The sequence below is a fragment of the Corylus avellana genome, chromosome 3, assembly GCF_965113065.1.
Source record: "Corylus avellana chromosome 3, dhCorAvel1.hap1.2, whole genome shotgun sequence".
NCBI classification, from domain to species: domain Eukaryota; kingdom Viridiplantae; phylum Streptophyta; class Magnoliopsida; order Fagales; family Betulaceae; genus Corylus; species Corylus avellana.
The window spans coordinates 34,826,244-34,848,636 of NC_142492.1; the positions used below are offsets into that span (position 1 = coordinate 34,826,244).

General features: G+C 35.9%; 3 protein-coding genes across 3 annotated transcripts; 2 read left to right on the top strand and 1 right to left on the bottom strand.

Moving 5' to 3' along the window:
- Window positions 1-943: 943 nt before the first annotated feature.
- Window positions 944-2,551, top strand: MYB31 (myb domain protein 31). Its single transcript, XM_059588444.2, has 3 exons — window positions 944-1,333; window positions 1,496-1,625; window positions 1,734-2,551. Exons 1-3 carry the CDS (start codon window positions 1,201-1,203, stop codon window positions 2,320-2,322), a joined length of 852 nt encoding a protein of 283 aa, XP_059444427.1. The 5' UTR covers window positions 944-1,200; the 3' UTR covers window positions 2,323-2,551.
- Window positions 2,552-8,917: 6,366 nt separating this feature from the next.
- Window positions 8,918-14,127, bottom strand: LOC148587116 (uncharacterized). Its single transcript, XM_088514493.1, has 2 exons — window positions 13,978-14,127; window positions 8,918-9,310 (listed from the first exon to the last, which is right to left on the bottom strand). The coding sequence occupies exons 1-2, from the start codon at window positions 14,125-14,127 to the stop codon at window positions 8,918-8,920; spliced, it is 543 nt and encodes a 180-aa protein (XP_088370619.1).
- Window positions 14,128-22,079: 7,952 nt separating this feature from the next.
- Window positions 22,080-22,393, top strand: MIF1 (mini zinc finger 1). Its single transcript, XM_059585033.2, has one exon. It carries the CDS (start codon window positions 22,103-22,105, stop codon window positions 22,391-22,393), a length of 291 nt encoding a protein of 96 aa, XP_059441016.1. The 5' UTR covers window positions 22,080-22,102.

Genomic DNA, 22,393 nt, shown 5'->3' on the forward strand with positions numbered 1-22,393 from the left:
TTGTTTTTGAGTTTCGATTGGTAATTGTTTGGGTTTTGGGGTTGTTAATTTTAGGGGTTGCTATACTCTTTGTTTTTTAGCTGGCTTTTGCTGGTTTTGTGTGTATTTGTTTTCAGTTGTTAATAGAAAATTGCTCATTTATCTATATGTATATAAAAAATATCCCTGTGTTGGTTTAAACTCTTCCTTAATTAGTGAGACACAACACATAGAATATTTAATTGAAATGAGAACTCAAAGCCAAAGATAATAGTCAAATTCAAAACTTTCACTCTATACTATATTTAATCATCATTTATATCAAAAAAAAAAAAAAAAAACCCTTAGGCTTGATGGTGATGGTATGGTGACTATTCACAGATGGCAATGAAACAGGAAGAGGAGGAGTTGTGGAACTCGTGGAGGACGAAGCATGTGGGGTAGCCATTAAGAGAGGACATGTTTGACAAATTAAAAGGGCTTAAAGAAAAAAGAAAAAAAAGAAGGCATTGTATACACGTCATCGAATTAATCATTTAATTTATATTTTAACATTAACTCAATTACCAAGATATAAGATATCTCTCTTGTTTTGATAAAGAAAAATGCTAGATGTACCAAATTTTAGTAACCAAACGATGCGTCACCTAGCATTTCTCTTTGTTAAATACACAAACCCTACATCGTACATGCATAATCCAACATTAAGTTAACATCATATTTGAGTCACCAAGACATGGTTGATTATTCACGAGAAGTTAAAAAGGGCACATGAAAAAACTTAAAGAGCCACATCAGGATGATGCACACATAACAAGGATGAAGTTCAAATCCTCGAAAATTTTCGGTGCCACCAAAGAAGAGAATAGTAACTTGAATTTTTTTTCGGTGCCACCAAATTAGCTATATTAATGCCACACGGTTTTGAGAGAGAGAGAGGGGTCTAATAAGCATAGCTGACTTTTCGCAAGAGATGAGTAAATGCTCTTTGCTGTCCATTTTGACTCTTTTGTTGCAAACCCTTTTACCTCTAGTCAGCGAGGAAACACTCTTTGGGATCTTATCTCTCTATATATATCAGCAATATACTCATATGAGACCAGGCAACACCCAAATTCGGACTCCTGTCTCTAGCTGCATCAGAAATCATAAGGAAGACAATATATAGCTATTGTGTTGAGAAATAATAGAAAGTTTGAGAGAGAGTGGGAGCTATAAATCATGGGGAGGCCACCTTGCTGTGACAAAGTTGGAGTCAAGAAAGGGCCTTGGACACCAGAGGAAGACATCATCTTGGTCTCTTACATTCAAGAACATGGACCAGGGAATTGGAGAGCTGTTCCTGCTAATACAGGTAATCTTTTTTTTTTTTTTTTTTTTAACTTCTTCTCTGTTAGTATTTTGTTTTGGTTTTTGGGGTTGGTTTGATCATTAAAGTGGTGCAATTAATATCCTTCACCTCCCTCTTCACTATCATATTGATTAATTGGGTTTATTCTCCATCTGGGGTTTTCAGGTTTGCTTAGATGCAGTAAGAGCTGCAGACTTAGGTGGACTAATTATCTCCGCCCCGGTATTAAGCGTGGCAACTTCACTGATCATGAGGAGAAGATGATTGTTCACCTCCAAGCTCTTTTGGGTAATAGGTAATTACTATAACACCCTCTCTCTCTCTCTCTCTCTCTCTCTCTATATATATATATATATATATATCTCAGTGGAAATTAATGAAAGCTTTGAATATATGGTTGCAGATGGGCGGCCATAGCATCCTATCTTCCACAGAGAACAGATAATGATATAAAAAACTATTGGAATACCCATTTAAAGAAGAAGCTCAATAACAAGCAGGATGCAGGGCTGGATGAGTTGTCAGCAGCCACGCACACAATATCCAAGGGCCAGTGGGAGAGAAGGCTCCAAACAGATATCCACATGGCTAAACGAGCTCTTTGTGAGGCTTTGTCTCTTGACAAACCAACTCCCCCACCATATGCATCAAGCGCCGACAATATCGCCCGACTGCTCGAGAACTGGAAGAAAAGCTCCCCAAAATCAGAAACCACCCAGAATTCCTCTTTTGATTCGCTGCTGAGCTTCAACTCTTCCACCTCTGACGTGTCTCAATCTGTGTCGGTAGACGAGGGTGGAAACTTGACACCAGAAACAAGCATCTTCCAGGATGAAAGCAAGTCGAATACGGAGGCGGCGGCGGCGGCGGCCGCGACTGAAGTCCCTCTAACATTGCTAGAGAAGTGGCTGTTTGATGATGGAGCAGCTCACGGCCAAGAAGATGATCACCTAATTAACATGTCTTTAGAGGATGGTGCAGGCTTGTTTTGAAAATGAAACTGATCGATCAGCCCTATAGGTAGGTTTAAGGAGAGAGTCTGATCTTTTGTCTTTCTTGTTTTGGCCTTGAGCCTCTGTATAACATCTTTCTAGCCCAAGCAGAAAGATCAAACTGTAAATTATTATAAAAAAATATATATATAGTGTATCTATTCTATATATATATATATAATATGCTATGTGCTGGTTAATTATAAGTAAATAAATCTCTCATCATCTTTTTAATTAGAGCTGATACCAGCATCATTTATATTGTTAGATACAATAATATTAAATCTTCTTGACCGAGTTTACTATGCATTAATTATTATGAAGGAGGATACCAACCTGAGAAACATTAAGAAACACATGATGTGGTTTTTAACAAACTTGCCACTAAACTTAGATGGCTTCTCCACAAAAGCTACACATAAATATAACATAGGCCAGAAGTGATATTGGTTGTAAGGCCCCCTTTAAGGGTTCTCTTTTATTATTCACATGGAAAAGAAGAGCCGGCCCTAGAGAGAGAACCTTTGACCTCTCTCTAGTTTTTCTTCTCTGGTGAGTTTTTTTAGGGAGGAGGGATGGTTTTACATCTCTCCTCTCTCCCCCCTCCTCCCCCATCCCCCCTCTTTTGCTTTTATGCGCTTGTTTTTTCTGTTTTGTCTCCTGTTTTTGGTCCCCATCATCGGTTTCAGCAGCAGCCATGCCACCCCTCCACCTTGTCGACTCGCCGCCTCATCCAGTCGTTGCTTTTTCCTTTGTTCTAGTCGCCTTGGGGGTTTAGATCCGGTATGATCTAAGCTCGATTTGTTCTTTTCGGGCTTGGCAGGCCAACGACGCGCCTCTCCCTCGCCTTCTCCAACCTCTTCGCCATATGTCGCCGCCCTCCTCGTCACAACACTTCCACCTTGCATTGACGTGGGAGCTTCACTCTCCTGTGCATCCTCCACACGTGCGGTTATTGCTTCGCCTCCACCGATGCTGCTGTCTGCTGGTTTGTGTTTTTTGCAATTTCCTTGTAACTTGTTTGAATAAGGATTGTCTAGACCCTTGGGTTGCGGATGTGAACAGTTTCTTGGCTTTCGGGTTAAGGATGATGAGTTTCGGCATTGGGTTTTCTGCTCTCAGGAGCAAGGAATATGAACTACCTATGCATTGAGTTGAGTCTGTCTATAACAGATCTATTGTTACAACTGAAGATTAGTCATGGGTAATTAGCGGATATTGTTGTCATAGATAAGTCTTGAATGTCAGATTATTATGTATGTATCTATGACTTGTAACCTCGTAGCTTCGGCTATGATTTTCTAAGAACTTTTACTCTTTGATGTATCCTTTATCAATTAATGAAATTGTAATGATTTCCCTTTAAAAAAAAAAAAAAAAAAAGTGGTTCTCTTTAAATATCTTTGAAAATACTTTTATTTATAAGGGAATTTACATTAATTAAAATGTGCAAGAAACTTTGCATTTGGAAGACCAATATTTCTATTATTATTGTTATTATTAAATACTAAGCTTTGTTAATTATTAGTAGTATTAGATTGGTATACATTTAAAGGTTTTTTTTTTTTTCATATTAGTAAGAATTTATTGAAGAAGTTCAATAAAAAAAAAAAAAAGATTTACAGGAAACCCCTCAAAACCAGGACGACCTAAAAGTCAGAAGGGGCTTGCACAAATAAGCAAAAGAAGGCAAATAAAACTAAAAGACTCGTAGGGGTGTTAAGTGAGCGAAGCCCTCGCAAGCGAGCTCGGGCTCGGCTCGTATAAGTTCGGTTCATGCTCGACTCGATTATTAAATAAGGCGTTTCGTAAACACAAATACTGGCTCAAATATTAAATGAAGCAAGCTCGGCTCGACTCGATTAGGCTCGTATAAGGCTCAAATTGATAGTTGTTCACATAGTTGCTCATATTAATATTAAAAATTAATTTTTTTTTTTTTAATAGCATCATTTTATTATAAAAGGATGCATGTCCTCTCTTTTCGAAACCAAGTGTCTTGCTGTATTGACTTAGGCTCCATACTCGGCTAGCCAGGCTAAGTAAATACTCATATGCAAGCTGGCTTCTTGAGCCTTTAAAAATACTTGAAGTTTAAATTTATAATAAAAAAATTAAATATAAGAGCTAGCTTGTGAGTTGGCTTGGCTTGACTTATTATGAACTCGAGCTCGGGATCGACTTTTCGGCTTGTCCTTGAGCTCGAGCTCGAGTAATATTTAAACTAGTCAAGCCCAAACATAGGAAGCTCACTCAAGTTTGACTCGTTTACACCCCTTAAATACTACATTAAAATAATAATAATAATAATAATAATAATTAAAAAAAATTAAATTAAATTAAGATGGCCAGAAAGAGAGCGATTAACAGATCAGAAGAATCACAAAAACTCTTAAAGGAACGCAAAACAAAATCTTTGAAAGTACGCACCCAAAATCTTTGTTTCTCCTGATCTAGAACAATCTAGCATTTTGCTCTCATCATAGAGCATCGTAGTAGCCACTATAATTCTAACCACAATGGAGAGAAAATATTTGCCTCTAAAGTGGAGGCCATCTACTGAATAAACTCCCCCCAGTTCCTTTGAGTCCAAAGAATATTGTATCTATTCCAAAGATTAAACCAAATACTTTCTGAGAATGGGCGCAGCAAACATAAAGATGGTCAATATTCTCCTCGATCACTTAATCCACAGAAAAAATATTTTTGTCGCTTGAAGTAAGTTAATAGCAACCAATATGTATCCTGGACGGACATTGTGCACGGTAAGTCTATCAATCCCAAACCCAATTCCAATTTTTAATTTCAAAATGGTAGTATATATGGAGAAGTCAAAAAAAAGAAAGGGTAAAGTTCACATACCCCCCTCAAACTACCACCCAATTGACAATGTTCCCCCCAAACCTTCAATTGTGACAATGTCACCTCTAAACTACCAAAACATTGTCAATGTCCCCCCCAAGACTAGCAATAAGACAAAAATGCCCCTATAAATTTCTCAATAAGACAAAAATACCCCTATAAATTCAAAAAAAAATTAATTTAAAAATAATATTTAAAAAAAAAAACAATTTTTTTAAACAAAAATTTTTAATTTTTTTTTAAAACGAAAATTTTTATTTAAAAAAAAAAACTATTTTTTTATTTAGTTTTAAAAAACAAAAAAAAATTCGTTTTATTAAACAAAAATTTTATTTTTTTTAAACGTAAATTTTTATTTAAATAAAATTATAAAACAAAAATAAAAATAAATAAATAAACGAAAATTTTCAATTTTTATATAAAAAATAAAAAAAAATCTAAATTTTTTTTAATTTTTTACTTATAAAATTGATTTTTTTTTTAAAAAAAAAAATAAATAAAAAATTGGCCAACGTTTAGATTTTTTTTGTTTTTTTTGTTCGTTTTAGGTTTTTTTTAGAAGTTTTAGTTTTAGTTTTTTTTTTTTAATTTTACTAAGGGTAATTTCGTTATTGGGGGGAACATTGACAATTTTTGGTAGTTTGGGGGGGATATTGTCACAATTGAAAGTTTGGGGGGGACATTGTCAATTGAGTGGTAGTTTGAGGGGGTTATGTGGACTTTTCCCAAAAAGAAAAGAAAAAAAAAAAAAAAGACATTAATCTTGCCGGCCATGCTATAAGTTTTCATTATTGGAACATAGCCACTTTATTCCACATCTCCAAGTTTTTAACACCCAACCCACCTTCTTTCTCGAGAAGACAAATAGAATTCCTAGCTACTTTACCTCATGAACTATTAAGCTCACCTACCTTTCATATATAAGAAAGAGCTGAGAATATGCTAGCATTTAGGGAGGATGACTTGATTGATGACTCATTTAGGAAGGATAAAAAGGGAATATCAATTCACTTGCATGGAAAAGAAAATTGAATTAACCAACTGAAATCTTCTTGCATGAGAGAGGGCTATGCTTCCTTAGCTTTTAGCCTTTGAAGCAATTCTTATAGTCAACACCACCCAATTGGCCTTCTTCAATCGGGAAGAAATAAAGAGACCTTCCTCATACCCCTAAAATGCCCAACTATTCATTCTTCACAGGTCTTACAACTCCACAAGTAAACAAACAACTCTTATCAGGGTTAGCACCCAACCCTCACATATCCCTAAACTGATTCAAACACTTATTGGCCATAGCAACAACGTTCAACTCACCCCTAAAGATAAGATGATCATTAGCACTCCAATGACATATTAGAAAGATGATTTGCACATATAAAGTGGGTGGTTTATAAAAAGACATCTATGGATGATAACCGCTAATTAATCGTAACTAACAAGGCAGTTAACAATTTTTCTTAACCGCCTTAAAAAACGGTTAGCGATTAGCGGGTAGTTAATAACCGCCTACCTTTTCACCCTTATGCTCTAAACATTAATTGGGGAAAAAGAAATACCATATGAAATCATATTTGTAATTAGCTCATCCCATAGTGGATTGACCTAACACTTGAAAGATTTATAATTTCATGCTTCTATCAAAGGACCATACTATGTAGACACCATCTATAGTTTGGTAGAGTAATGAATTTTTTGGTGCTTCATATTAAAATGCCACTAGATGATATCCTTCTTGATTGGCTCCTTTTAAAAAAAATAAAAAAAATTTCATATTTGGTCCTTAAATTGGTGATCGAGTACAAGAAAACAGATACATCACTGGATTTTTAAGATAACGACTATTATTAACAGAAGCAATGGTTGGTAACTATTTTTTCTCTTTTTTTCTTTTCAAGTCAAACTCCTTTCTTTACTTTACTAAACAACTTTTTTTAATTTTTTTGCACAAAAAGTTAAATTTCAATTCATCTTTATATCACATCAATCAATTTTCAGTCAAAAATCTTTATCAAAGAAACCCGGTCACAAACACTGCACAAGCCTTTTTCTTTGATTAATGTTTCTTATCAACAAACCCCATGTGAGAAGCTACCAGAATTTAGTTTTTTTCTCTTTAACAATGAAGTGTTGTGGTCTCAATTCTCTTTTATTAATTAATTTAATTTTAAATTGTTCGGCCACCTATTAAAATTAATAAGGTTTCACATAAATTAATTTATAATAATTATTTAATTACTAACAATTTAGACAACTATTATTATCTAAATTACTAAAAATTTGAACAACTAATTAGTGTGCATTCTAATCCTCCAGTTGATAGAACATAATTTTCTCCAATTCATTATATTTGAAAAGTATTTTTGTCTTTTCCTTTTCCAGTATTTAAGGATCGAAAAAGTTCTTAATTCATCCCAATCTTATTTCTCAACCCTTGCAACCTTCTTAACATATATTCCTAAAATTATTGAGGATAATATAGGAGTTGCCTTGGGAACAGGCAAGTGGGATATATAATAAATGCATTAAGTGAAGGTTTGACTTTGTACAAGATTTTTATACACTAGATGGAGTTACTTAAACATCCGTGCAGCCTACCCTTTGCAGTTTGCAGGCACCGGAGGCTGGAGGAGCCATTTACCTCCCCTCATGAATATTGCACAATCTAGACAAACACTCTGCTCTCAGTCTCCTTGCCTTTTGAATTGTCAAAGCACTGCCAAAAAATTTATTGAAGTATGCTACTTTTTCTGCTTGATGAACTGCTTCAATACTTAAAGTCACAAGCAGCCTGCTTCTTTCTTTCACAGAGAAGGAAAGTCATTATAATCCCTATCTTGAAAGGAAGCTTCCTATACATATATGAAGAAAGCCAAAATTTAAGGGTATATATATATATATATATATATGCATGGTAGATTAATAATTGGGTTTTGAGGTGTCCTGGAGCAGGTAATTAGAGTACACTTTCCCCCTTTTTCCTTTCAATATATCATTTTCCAAATATCTCAATCAATTAGGAGGGTGAGAAAAAGATTCAAATAAACTTCTCTATCATACTAATAAACAGAACCATGTGCATCTCAGGCAGGCCCTTGATATCCCAGCAAATCTTGAGTTATGTAAATCATGTGGCAGAAAGTTCCACAAAGCACATTTTCACAAGACAACACAAGTTGGCTGGTCCCAAATGGAGACCATGCCCTTAATTAATGACAGTATTCTTTGCGTTAATACAGTAGGGTCTTGAGCATCCAATTGCATGTTATATTGATCACCATACAATGACCAACAGACCTAATTATATGCAGATGCAAGGATAATATAAGTAACTAAACTTCATTGGGTGGCTTCTGAGTAAAGCAGCACTATAATAATGAGGATTGGGTCATAGCTAGTGTTGAAATATTCTAACAGCTAGCATTAATTGGATCATATATTAGCTAGAGAAACCAACTCATGAATTAAATGACTTCAGCCTTTTAATATATATATATATATATATATATATATATATATATCTTTTTTTTTTTTTAATCAATAGTAACTCAATTTATTCACTATAGTGGAAAAATCTAGAGCTGGACAGCTCTAAACAGAAAGAGCAAATTGCTCTAGGGTAACAACATCAAAAATGGCATTGGGGATATCTTCCAACCATATTCTCTCACCTATCTCCCTTATTGCAGCCTTAGCTAAGCCATGAGCAGCCTCATTCGCAGTTCTTTTTACATGTTTAATTTCCCACTTTCTTCAATACTTCCTGAATGTCACCCACAATATGCCCATATTTGCACCATAAAGGCCCTGTGTTGGTGATGGCCTCTACAACTTGCTTGAAGCCCCCTTCGAGAATGATATCAAATAACCCAGTGTCTCTACTAAATTTCGCTGCTTCTAGTGCCCCCATTGCTTCGCCAATAACTGGTTCTTGGATAGAGTCCAACGTTCTACTCAAAGCTACCATGACCCGTCCCCTATCGTCTCTTATTATTACTCCAAGACCCATCCGGTTTTGTTTTCGGTCTATCGCAATGTCCCAGTTGGTCTTAAATCTACCAGTCGGGGAAGTCGTCCATTTCTCCTCCACCGCTTGAACCAAGCCATTATCATTAATCCTTCCATCAACCTGTAGCGAACGAAAATAAGTTAAGCTTTCGATTGCCGTGCTTACTGAAAAACTCTAAACAGATAAATATCACAATTTTATGCGGAATTAACAGATATTTATCAAAACAAACATTCACCAAAATATGAACAATCACACACAAAGATTTTGATGACGAAGAGGAAACCTTTTAGAAACCGATCTAAAAGTAAAACCTCTCCGGGGCAGCCAAACCCAGGAAATCACTATCAAAAGATTATCCAGATATTACAGACACTAGGAACACTTACAACCCTTTGCAAGACCTTGGCTCTGTAAGATCGACAAGCCTACAACTAGTCTCCTTGCTCACAATCTTCTTCAATGTGATTCTCTTTTACCGGACCCTTCCGATAGACTTCTCAACCGTAGATTTATCAAAGGAATAACAAAAACTCTAAGAGATTTAATTTAACGCTCACCACATATGATCTCTCTTAGCACAGCCTCCGACGAACTCTCTAGGGGTGAAAATTCGTACTTCTCTCTTCCATAATGATGTATATATACCCCCAACAAAACCCTAGACCTAACCCACTTAAAATCACGTTTTTTTGCCTAAAACTTACGGGGTGTCCGGACATGTTAATGGGCGGTCCGGACACGGCTTTGCGGAGCAAGATTTTAGTTTATGGAAATGAGGTCCGTACCCGGGGAATTGCGGTCCGGACCCGACCTGTCCAGTCTTGATCAACAGCTCCGATCGATGGGCGTTTGTGGTCCGATTGAGCTAAAATTTTGCAAGGACGTTCATAACACATGAATCTACATTATGATCGGTGGAAATTGGATTCTGAGCATTCTATATCAGTGTTTAAGCCCGTGAACAGTAGCATCTGTATTTTGGAACTGAATTAAGCCAACACAAGAACTAACAAACTCCCCCTTTGGCAATTCAGTGACAAAACCAAAATGTCGAGCCAATCCCATCATCTCCCCATATTTACTCCCCCTTTTTGTCACAGAATGACAAAAGATCTTCATGTTTTCTGAAACACTTCACAAAATACATCAAGGCATATGTGGAACAAGAAGACATAAATAAAACTCATGATAAAAAAATGACGTAGAATGCGTGATCATAAAGAAACATCAGCAAAACTCCCCCTCAATGTATGACTCAATTAACAACAGGAAATTGGAAATGCAAAGCATGTTTCTCCCCCTTAAAAGTTAAATGAACACACATGATAACACATCAATGACTCATGTATTGCACAATGAATATCCAAACATGCTCCAAATATGCAAAATATATATGAGACTAAAAATAGCTAGAAACTCATATTGCTTAACCCAAGCTAAGAAAATGTTTCATTCAACCTATGCTTGTGTGATATGTGGGTAAGCCATCTAAAGAGAAAAATTTTCAATTTACAAAATGAGGAGAAAGTTTCACCACCATGAGGTTTTGACAAGTATATCAAATCAAAAGTCAAACCTTATCATACTAGGGCCTAGCCACTCTCATCCTATACATTTCTCTTTGTAAAATATTTTGCACAAGTTTGACACAGTGAAATAAATTCCTTTTGGAATATGATCTTTTGATTTTATTTGTTTCACTATTTTGTTTATTTTTCTCTTTGAGAAAGTGTCCTTAAACTTTTGGTACTTATCACAAAAGAGAAAGTAGAAATTTTTAAGCCCTAGGTTCAACTAGCATATGGTCAATTTGAAAAATATGACTAGTCAAAAACCTCATATGGTTACCTAACAGACCTCATAAATAAAGTGAAACAAAACCTCAATTTAAGCTTAACTGTGCACAAGAAATAAAGCATAGGCAAAAAGTACCACATAAGCTCAGGCTTTAGGTAACCACAAAAACAAGTCCATTGACACAAATTTTCATCTCATGCATATTAAGAACATTCTAAGACGTAAGGAATTAAATCCATAAAAAACAATATGAGAAATTAATGGACTATCTAGGTGCATGAGACAAAAATAAAATAAAAGGAAACAATCAAAGTAACATATTTTTGTCTTTTTGAAATTTTTCACAAAAGAAATGTACACAAAAGAAAAACAAATGCAAAACAAAGAAAAATGCAATGCAAAACAAAACAACATGCTTGAATTGAGATTACAACAGGCAATACATGAATGTCCTTTAGCATTAAACTTTCATCACATCTTATAGGTTCCACTACAAAATAATGATTTGGTTTAATAACTACTTCTAGGTCTTCACATGACATTACACATTCCTGAACATTTGATTAGCAAGTAGACAAAAATCTTGGTGGTCCGCACACAACATCTCATCTATAAGCTTTTCAAAGATCATGATATATGAATTTCTTGAAAAATCCTTTATAAATATGCCTCAAAACATGAATCTCAAAACAATCATGTATATACTCTTCATACAAAAAGTGTAACAACAAAAACAATGCAGTGCATAAACAATAAAGCAAAAACAAAAAAAAAAATGCAAAGCAAAGAAAAATAACACGCTCTAGGATATTCAAAAATAAGCAAAACAATCAATCATAGGCATGTTATTGACTCACCTAACTTTAGGTGAGATCACTACCACTCCCCCTCAATGGGTGAATGGTATAATCCTTCCTAACCCAAACCTTCTTCAATAAAGGTGTAGAGACATGAACATTTTCAAACTTGTCTACTCTAGACACACCTCACATCATCATTACCAAACCCTCATAATCTTTCCTAGAAACATAATTTTTATTTTTATGCGCATGAGGTTTCAATTTAAAACAGTTGGGTCGAATGTAACCAACTTTTCCACAATGATGACAAGTAGGGATAAACCTTTTAGGAGGTAGATTCCTAGGAGGATGGACGACTCTATATTTGGGGTAAGATACATAAGGTTCAATATGAATTTTCTTAACTTTCTTACCTTGTGAGGTCGAGGCAGCTGCTATTTTTCTTTTAACCACATAGTCTTATACTTTTTCTGATTTAACAAATATTATCTCGGAAGTAAAATCATTATTAGAAGACAAAGCAACATGACAATCAAAACTTAACTCAGATTTATCACAATCAGAATTCTGAGTATGTAACATATTCTCAAGGGAATTGCTAGAGAATTTTTCTAATTGAGTTTTTGACTCTTTTAATTTATTCTCTAACAAATCAACTTTAGAACATAAAACAGAATTTTCAGATTTTAAAGAATCAATTAAAGCATGTGATTCAGACAATTTAATAACAATAGATTCATTCACATGTTTAAGATCTTAAAACTCCCCCAAACAATTTGTGTACTGATGTTTCAAAAGAGTGAATTTTTCCAACAAATTGTTGAAGGAGTTTATAAGATCATATTCCGCTTGAGAAGTATTCATAGCAAACAGGAGTCAACAGATCTCACTCAAGAATTTAATCCAAACAGAGTGAACCCGCTCTGATACCAATTGAAAAACTCTAAACAAATAAATATCACAATTTTATGTGGAATTAACAGATATTTATCAAAACAAACATTCACCAAAATATGAACAATCACACACAGATATTTTGGTGACGAAAATGAAACCTTTTAGAAACCGATCTAAAAGTAAAACCTCTCCGGGGCAGCTAAACCCAGGAAATCACTATCAAAAGATTATCCAGAGATTACAGACACTAGGAACACTTACAACCATTTGCAAGACCTTGGCTCTGTAAGATCGACAAGCCTACAACTCGTCTCCTTACTCACAATCTTCTTCAACGTGATTCTCCTTTACCGGACCCTTCTGATAGACTTCTCAACCATAGATTTATCAAAGGAATAACTAAAACTCTAAGAGATTTAATTTAACGCTCACCACATATGATCTCTCTTAGCACAGCCTCCGACGAACTCTCTGGGGGTGAAAATTCGTACTTCTCTCTTCTATAATGATGTATATATACCCCCGACAAAACCCTAGACCTAACCCACTTAAAATCACGTTTTTTGGCCTAAAACTTACGGGGAGTCCGGACATGTTAATGGGCGGTCCGAACACGGCTTTGCGGAGCAAGATTTTAGTTTCTAGAAATGAGGTCCGGACCCCCTTTGCAAGACCTTGGCTCTGTAAGATCGACAAACCTACAACTCGTCTCCTTACTCACAATCTTTTTCAACGTGATTTTCCTTTACCGGACTCTTTCGATAGACTTTTCAACCGTAGATTTATCAAAGGAATAACTAAAACTCTAAGAGATTTAATTTAACGCTCACCACATATGATCTCTCTTAGCACAGCCTCCGACGAACTCTCTGTGGGTGAAAATTCGTACTTCTCTCTTCTATAATGATGTATATATACCCCCGACAAAACCCTAGACCTAACCCACTTCAAATCACGTTTTTGGGCCTAAAACTTACGGGGTGTCCGGACATGTTAATGATCGGTCCGAACACGGCTTTGCGGAGCAAGATTTTAGTTTTTGGAAATGAGGTCCGGACCCGGGGAATTGCGGTCCGGACCCAGCCTGTCCAGTCTTGATCAACAGCTCCGATCGATGGGCGTTTGTAGTCCGATTGAGCTGAAATTTTGCAGGGACGTTCATAACACATGAATCTACATTATGAACGGTGGAGATTGGATTCTGAGCATTCTATATCAGTGTTTGAGCCCGTGAACAGTAACATCTGCATTTTGGAACTGAATTAAGCCAACACAAGAACTAACACTTACAATGGTATTGGGATGGGCGAAATCTTCCCCATGTACCACTGCATTCCGTCGTTTCCAGATGCCCCTAGCCACAACTGCACATAGCTCAGCATCCTCCCTGTTGCAGCGTTCCAAAAGCATTTCGACAATGGACTCAAAATCCCTCCCCATGGTTAAACTTTTTTGGATTCTGGGATTACAACGACCCCACACATCTTGTGTAGCAAGACAAGACCACAATGCATGAACCACGGATTTGGGGTGAGATAGGCTTAGATACTAGTACCTTTTCTAAATCTCATTTCATTCTCTAATGAGAAAACTCCTAAAAAAACCTCGCATTGAACAGGCTTCCTTGATGTTTCCTAAACCAAGTTTCCTTATCATATTTTAATATAAAAATGATTTCTCTTTCATCTCTATTTTCTCTAGCAATATTTGAAAGAATATTTAAATAGCTTTCTCTATCTTCTCTCTTTCCCCTAAAATCTTATTTAAAGAATATTAAAATGGTATAGGAAAGGATAAGGAAAGCTATTGTGGAGTTTATTTGAATAGAGAGTACACTTAAGCAGTCTTTACATTAACTCATTTACACCCTTTTCTATTTTTTTTTTTTTTTTGGAAACAAACTAGCATTCATAAAATAAAAAGAAAATTACAGGACATTCATAAAGCTAAAACTAGCTTAGAAAAGAAGCTAAAAACAAGCTTAGACAGAATAACCCATTCCAGACAGACCAGTACTAGCACCTCAATGAAGGTAAAAGTGGAGGTCATCTGTGAATGCAGCCAAGGAAAGCCGCGGCGCAATCTGATGGATACTATCATCGGGAATACGAATATTCCTATCAAACATCTAAACAGGCTTTCTAGAAAGCAATGGAGATTTAGATGAAAATGAACAATGAAAAAAAGTTTCCTTCATAGACAATGAATCTAAAGCCCAATCGGTTAGAGTTAACAAAAACTCTATCCAGATAGACCACTAACACCTCAAAGAACTTGAAAGAAGCCAAAAAGAAAATAAAGATCCACTTCACAGACAGAGAGTCTGAAACCCAACCGAATCGGGTTAAACACTAAGCAACAAACCAACAGAAAATTACAGAAAGTTACACAAAAAAAAAAAAAAAAAAGGAAAAAACTCAAAAAACATAGGCTGCGATGGAGGAAGGCTTCAGCGAAAGCTGCACGGTGCGTGGGACCCACGTGCCGGCGCGTTAGATCCACTTGCAGGAGCGTATGGTAAACGTGCCGACGCGAGGTTGTCATATGGGGTCGTAGAGAGCTTCGCCGGAAAGCTGGAACACTGGTGATGATGGGGGAGAGACGTGTTATTGGTTAGGGCTAATGGAGAGAAAGATATTGGACTTTGAAAAAGCCAATCTTTAAGCCTACACAGAGCCAGCCAGCGAAGCGATGGAGGAGACGATCCATGGCAGGGGTGAAGCGAGAAGAGACGATCCATTGCGGCTGTTGTTTCGTGAGGGTCAGAGATAAATCGTCATAGACGATAGATAGATCTAAAAAAAACTCTAAAGAAAAATGAGTTCTCTCATGAAGAGAGAAACTCAAAGAGAAAATGAGCAAGAAACATGAAAAAGGGGGTGGGAGGAGGAAGGAAATCAAAAGGTTTGCCCTCCTCCTCAAGCTTGTTCGGCTAAGCTTGGGACAAGAAAGAGGAGAGATTTCTTTGGCTATTGGGTTTTTTTTTTTTTTTTTTGCCCTTTTCTATTTTTAAGTTACATATACAATCAGTGGGTCCGAATTGACAAACTCACATAGAATTCTTTAGTTAAATTAAAAAGAGTGTTGATAGAGGTAATAGCTCCTTACAAACTCATGTGAAGTTGACTTGACATTCTTATCTAATATTATTGTGTACTTTTTTCACCTATATTATGTCGCATGGCACTCAATGTAAACTTATCTAAATAAAAATATATTTATGAAAACATAAGAGAGGAGATGGGTTATTCTCGTTAATGTAAAACTCATAAATCCAATAGCTATCAACAAAGAAAAGCGAACCATAAAAGTTGTGGACACGTGCACGATGAATTAAGGTCGTAGGTTTTTTAGAGCGTAGCCTGTCCTGGTACCTTCTTCCTAGATGTCTATTGGTAGGTGGGCTTGAGTAACGAGTGGACTTTCTTGCTTGTGCTTCATAGCTTGGGCTAGGCATACATCAAATATTTCAAAAAGATAAGTCAAGAAAGAAGCATTGGATCAATAAGTCAAGAAAGAAGCATTATAATGATATGGCCATCAAGACTTTTTAAAAATATTTTTTCACCACTCCATGAAGTTTATATATGCTTTTTGGCCCATTGTGAGTTGTACCTTGTTAGATCACCATTCATCTTGCATAGAGAGAAAATTCGGTTGAAATAAAAGACAAAAAAAGGGGGGCCGGGGGAACTTGCTCATATTATTTTGGCTCATTGTTAGCCCATTATTTTGGTCATTGTTGGTCCAATTGTTGACCTACGCCTATCTTTTGGCCTTTTAAGCTCCTCCTTTATGGTATTATTTGAAGATCTATACCCATAATTGGCCTCATTTATGGCTCATAGCTCAACTCACAGTTGGCTTTTTTTTTTTTTTTCAGCCCATAGTTGACCCAATTTTCAGTCATTTTGTTGGTTTTCATTTTTCTCCACAATTGACCATTATTGACATATTATTATTTAAGGTGAATCTCTAATCACCGCCACCAACTCTAGCAAGTTTCTGGCCATCATCTTCGGAATCTGCCGCCAACCGTTGTCATGTCAAAATATATATATATATATATATATATATATATATATATTATTTTCAAACTCAAGCTTAAAGAATCTTCTACCTTAAGTTTAAGGGAGAATATTATAATATATTTGATTATCCTCTATTATGAGATTGATTGTATTGTATCATCACAGCAGTGATGGATGTCCAACCTTTATATCTCTTTCTTCTCAATAAAGGCGGGGATGGACTCTAAAAGAGTCCTCTGATCAGTTCCGACAATCTTTTCTTCACCTTCTCTTCTTGGCATGATCCCAGCATTCAAGTTAGCAAATCAAATCATAGGTTATCATTTCCAACGTTAGGTCGGTTGGTTGCGGTTATGCGGGGTGGACTAAAGTAAAGTAGGAGGTGGCATCGTCTAACCTATAATAAGACCATGCTTGCTTATTTGTTGAGACACTACTGCGTCTGTGTTTTCTCATCTTAGAAAGATGTACATTGCTTGCAGAGCGAACTTGCGAAGGACCAATCTGATTTTAATCAAATCTTTGAAATTAATACAATCAAATCCCATAATATCATATTTGATTACCATCAAATCTAATTACAATCAAATTCCATAATATAGGATAATCAAATATAATCTAACAGTACCTCTGACTGTTTCGATAAGGTGATAACTTATCATATTTGATTGTAGAGACTAAAATCGGGTGTAATTGACTCTTGGTATTGCATGCAAATTACACCCAAACCAAATCCTTATTGTACATATATATCTTAAAATTATATTAATTTAATTTTGATAGGCATTGAATTGTATTAATTTGATGAATTGGAGATGCCATTTTTTTCTTCATGTGGGGCCTTCATTTTCCAGGAAACCAAGCAAAGAGATTTCTGGTGTCATCTGGCCTTGATGACCATGACCCATAAGCTAGCTAGCTACCCCAAACTGGACCCATAAGAGCGCAGTTCATGGTCGGGCTCTTGTGGGTCATATGAAAAGAAAATGAAAAGGAAAAGAATTATGATTAGTGGGGTGGGTGTATAGTCCTCTCATGAGGAGAGAAAAGATTATAAGCAAATTTGAACTGGGGGCCATAGCCAAAATCTTAGCCCATCATAAGAACCTGAATTGTCTGATGCATAAAGCTAAAGGACGGGCTTCGAGTGATGGCATTGGAATGATTGATGGGCATTTGAGCCTTCCACCACCCAATATAATTAAGAGGAAGATGCTATCTGTCTACAACTTCTTTGATTGCAAAAAATGCTTTTCATATCTTTTTATCTTTTATTTTTTCTTGAGCTGAAATGTGGACCCGATTGTGTCCAAGGAACAGAAGATCATCAGCTTCTCATTGGAATGGAAGCCAAGAACACAGCAACAAATGAGAAAACAAATCATGTTTTTCACTTCTTCATGTATAACATAAGTATGCATAATTTGATGGGTGGAGAAGAAAAATGCAAGCCCCCCCCCCTCTTGGCTCTTTGCATGGATAGTTTTCACAAGTTTGTGGTTTGGTAATTATGTATGTTGGAAACCAGTTTCTTGGCCCTCTTACATTTTGTATCAGGCCTGAATGGGGATATTCCTTTTGTTGGGAACAAAAAGGTTCTGAATGAGCTAATTATTGGAAGCTCCAAATCCAAACTTGCCCACCATTTTTTTCTCCCCATCTCTATAGGGGTTTTCAATTTTCTTGGGCAAAAATTAACTAATTAATCTTGTATAATCTTCTTGGCTTTCTTTATCTTGTTACATAGTAAGCAGATCAAATTAATAACTATGATTTGCTAGCTAGAAATCAAGGCAAATGAACAATTACTAGCTCTTCTTTACAACTTTTTCAAACCAAGCTGTGTGTACGTGTTATTGAGATATATATGCTTGATAGATTAATATTAATTAAATAATTAAATTATTGGAACGTACAGTTAATGATTTGACATGATATTATGAAAGTGCTGGTCATTACAATATATCTATGGAAAATTTATAATCAGAAAAAAACTTCTGTAAATGGGAATTTTTAGCAATCATCGATCACAGCTGCAGAAATGACAATTAATGTGACTCCAAAATTGACACTTGGGGATCATCGAAATGTGGTAGAGGTCAAGATGGCTAATTAATTTGTCGGTGCAAAGATAGATGATAAAAGGAGTCCCCATCGGTGAAAAGATAGGTGCATGCCTTGCACTGTTGAGAGTGTTAATTTGCTTAGTAATTAATCAGCTTCAATATTAGAAGCTAAAATTAAATCATATTCAATATATTGTTGCTTTAATTAGTTATTTTCTTGTGTTGATTATAAATTTGTGCTCAGGGGAAACAAAAAAAAAATATAGAATATGATTTCTGACTTGAATGTTATAGTTATTAAAGGTGATGATCATATATGGATGATGTGAATATGATTATGAATTTTTTTATTTTTTTTTATAATTGTTAATTTAACTCATGGAAACCAATAATTATAGGATGTAATAGTTTAGTTGTATCCTAGATATAGTTATTAAGTGGTTATAGAATGTCTTTGGAAACAAAAAAGTGGATATAGACTGTGGATGATTAATCAGTGTCTTATGCATTTGTTGATAGCTAATGGAAACAAATGATGAATGTGATTGTTCAATTGTATGATATAGATATTAAATGGTTATAGAATATGCATATAGTAGTTTAGAGGCTAAGCCAAACAATTAACATATTTTCTGACAAAAAAGTATATTTAAGACTTGGGGTAACCATATGATATGCATATTCTATATATAACCATTTAATATCTATATCATACAATTGAACAATCACATTGATCACTTGTTTCCATAAGCTATATCAACAAATGCATAAGACAATGACCATTTCACAATTATAAACAATCCCACGAATTGATAATTGTGATACTTGAGATGGAAAGTCATATTTGACCAATGTCTTCTGAAAATTTCCTTGTTTTGACACTTAAAAACCCATATTTACCCCTTATAATTATTAATCAACAAAAAATATTAAAATTTTGAAAAAAAAAATATATATATATATATATATATATATATATATATATTGGAAATGGGGGTGCATCGCTCGTGAGCTTCCCCCATGGGCTAGGGTGTCCGCTAGCCACCATAGGGGTGGTTCACAGCCACCCTCTGCCTATATGGGGTGGTTCGGCCACCCTTTGGGTTTACTTTTTTTTTAAAAAAAAAAGAAAAATTATTTTTCAAAGTTTTTATTATTTTGGTTTTTTTTTTAAAAAAAAAAAAAAAAAAAAAAAATTATTGAAGGGCATCATAGGAAGGATGATAAAATAGTAGTCATGTGCATGGCAAGTGACCACTTTTCCATTTAAACAGACGAAAGCCTCTAAAGAAGTGGCTTAGATGCAACAAAATAGTAGTTTGATGGACTCAAGTATAACAATTGCCATATTACTATTTATAAGTATAGAGAAGTGAGAGTGTGTGTAATATTACTATTGCCAAATTAGCCACACCAAAAGTAGCATGACCAAAAACGCGGCTAATTAAGGGAGATCTATTATTCCCCCAAACCCACGTCCCGCCACCGCCCCCACCCCAACCCCAAAACACCATCTTGTATCATTCGGAAATATTGTAGCTATTTGCTACATGACATGCTCAAATAATTAAGTTTTAGACTGCATAGAGTGCACGAAAGTGATTAGTATTTCATGGGAAAAAAAGAAAAGAAAAAAAGTGCTTAATTAGTATAATTTGGTGAGTTTCAGCTTTGCTTTAAAAGATCGATGTCAATTTCTGCATGTCCATTCTTGTTAACTTGTTATTGTTACACAAAGGAATGATTATTAAAGGGATTGCTTTAGATGACGATTTGGGCAGAAATTGGAAGATTTTATATTGAAGTAATGACAATTTATGCGCACGTTTTCCGATTGACAACCACATGTGTCTTTGTCCCTCATCACTTTTCATAAGGTGGCAAATATGTGCACATGTTACTGCCCCATTTTGTGCTTTGTCCCTTCCTTGTTCCTCACTTTGATATGGTGGAGGCTAGGCTAGCTTCTCATGCCTGCTTTAATTGCCATCCTCCATTACTGATGGCTCCCTTCAAGATCATCCAACTCCATCCAAACCTTTCAACCTCAAAACAAATTTGCATGGGAAAAAAGTCTGTGAAAAGTGGCATTTTTTTATTAGTTTTCTCATCTATTAAACTCACATTCACCCCCCCCCCCCCCCCCCCCCCCCCAAAACAAAAAAAATCCACTTTACACATACTTTTTTCGCCTAGATTGCAAATTTCTTTTGATGTTGAAAGGTTTGGATGGAGTTCTTGATCACGCTAGGGATCCATCATTGATGTACATATATATATGTATATTACTCCACCTTCGATCCAGGAGCTAATTAAGCCCACACCAGCTTACACAAAAATGGCAGCTGATTTTGACATATGAGTACCATCCACCCTGCCCCCATTGAGTCAGAAAAACATCTTCTACCTCTTGATGCTGAAACTTCATGAGAAGTACCACCGTGGACAAATCTCATCTTGGCAGCTCATTGATTTTCTAATTTCAGCTACTCGACTTGAAGAGCATCTCAACATTTATGTTGAAATTTCTTGTGCTCTTAATTATTAGAATCTTATGTAAATTAGACAAGAGTTGTTGTCACAGTTCCAAGGGGCCACAACAAACCTGCCTTTAAGTATCAGATTGGACCCACATGAATTTATAATGAGAATCCAGCTTTGATGGTCACCCTGTGCTCATGTTTAATCACTGATTTGCATAATTGGATTAACACTAAAGTTGTGTCCTTAATAATAATTAACTTTGCAAAATCTCCATTTTTCTTATTGGTTTTGTTTTATCCGAGGCAGTTGAAATATCACTTCCAAGGACTATTTCGGGTTTTCTCTAGAAACCAACATAACACTCACCACGTCAGCAGCTAAATAATTTGTGTTTTGGCTGTCGTGTTAACGATCAAACCGTGCCACGTCGCAGCATGGAGGGGATGGATGCTTTTGTTTGTGCTTTGTAAAAGAAATTTGTGATCCTATGAGACCTACTTTCTGCTACTTTGTTGAGAGAATGGTTGAAGGTGACCCTCATTGGTGGACAAAATAAATTTAGGGTCAATCTTTGCGCTCTTAGTGGAACATGGGATATGGGAAAAATTGGTAAAATAACTTCTCGTGGTATACCACTCCCCCATATAAATATACATGCTAGCTAGGGTTAGGGTTAGGCACCCAAAAAAAAAAAAAAAAGCTACCCTTTTTCTTCTACTTACTGTTTTGGATGAATAAAGTGGTCAAAAAAAATTCCAAGCATTCATTTCCCATCTAACATTAAGATCATCATCAACGAATTGGGGGGGAGTTTCTGAATTAGGGTTTTGAAGGATGAAGAAACGTCAAGTGGTGGTGAAGAAAGATTGCTCAGGGAGAAGCTCATCATCTAGTACATCATCTTCAGTGGTTAGAACTGTACGGTACGCCGAGTGCCAAAAGAATCATGCTGCAAACATTGGAGGGTATGCTGTGGATGGGTGCAGAGAGTTCATGGCAAGCGGCGAGGAGGGGACGAATGGCGCGCTTATGTGCGCCGCCTGCGGCTGCCACCGGAATTTCCACAGAAGGGAAGTGGAAACCGAGGTAGTTTGTGAATACTCTCCACCTACTTCCAATCCTTGA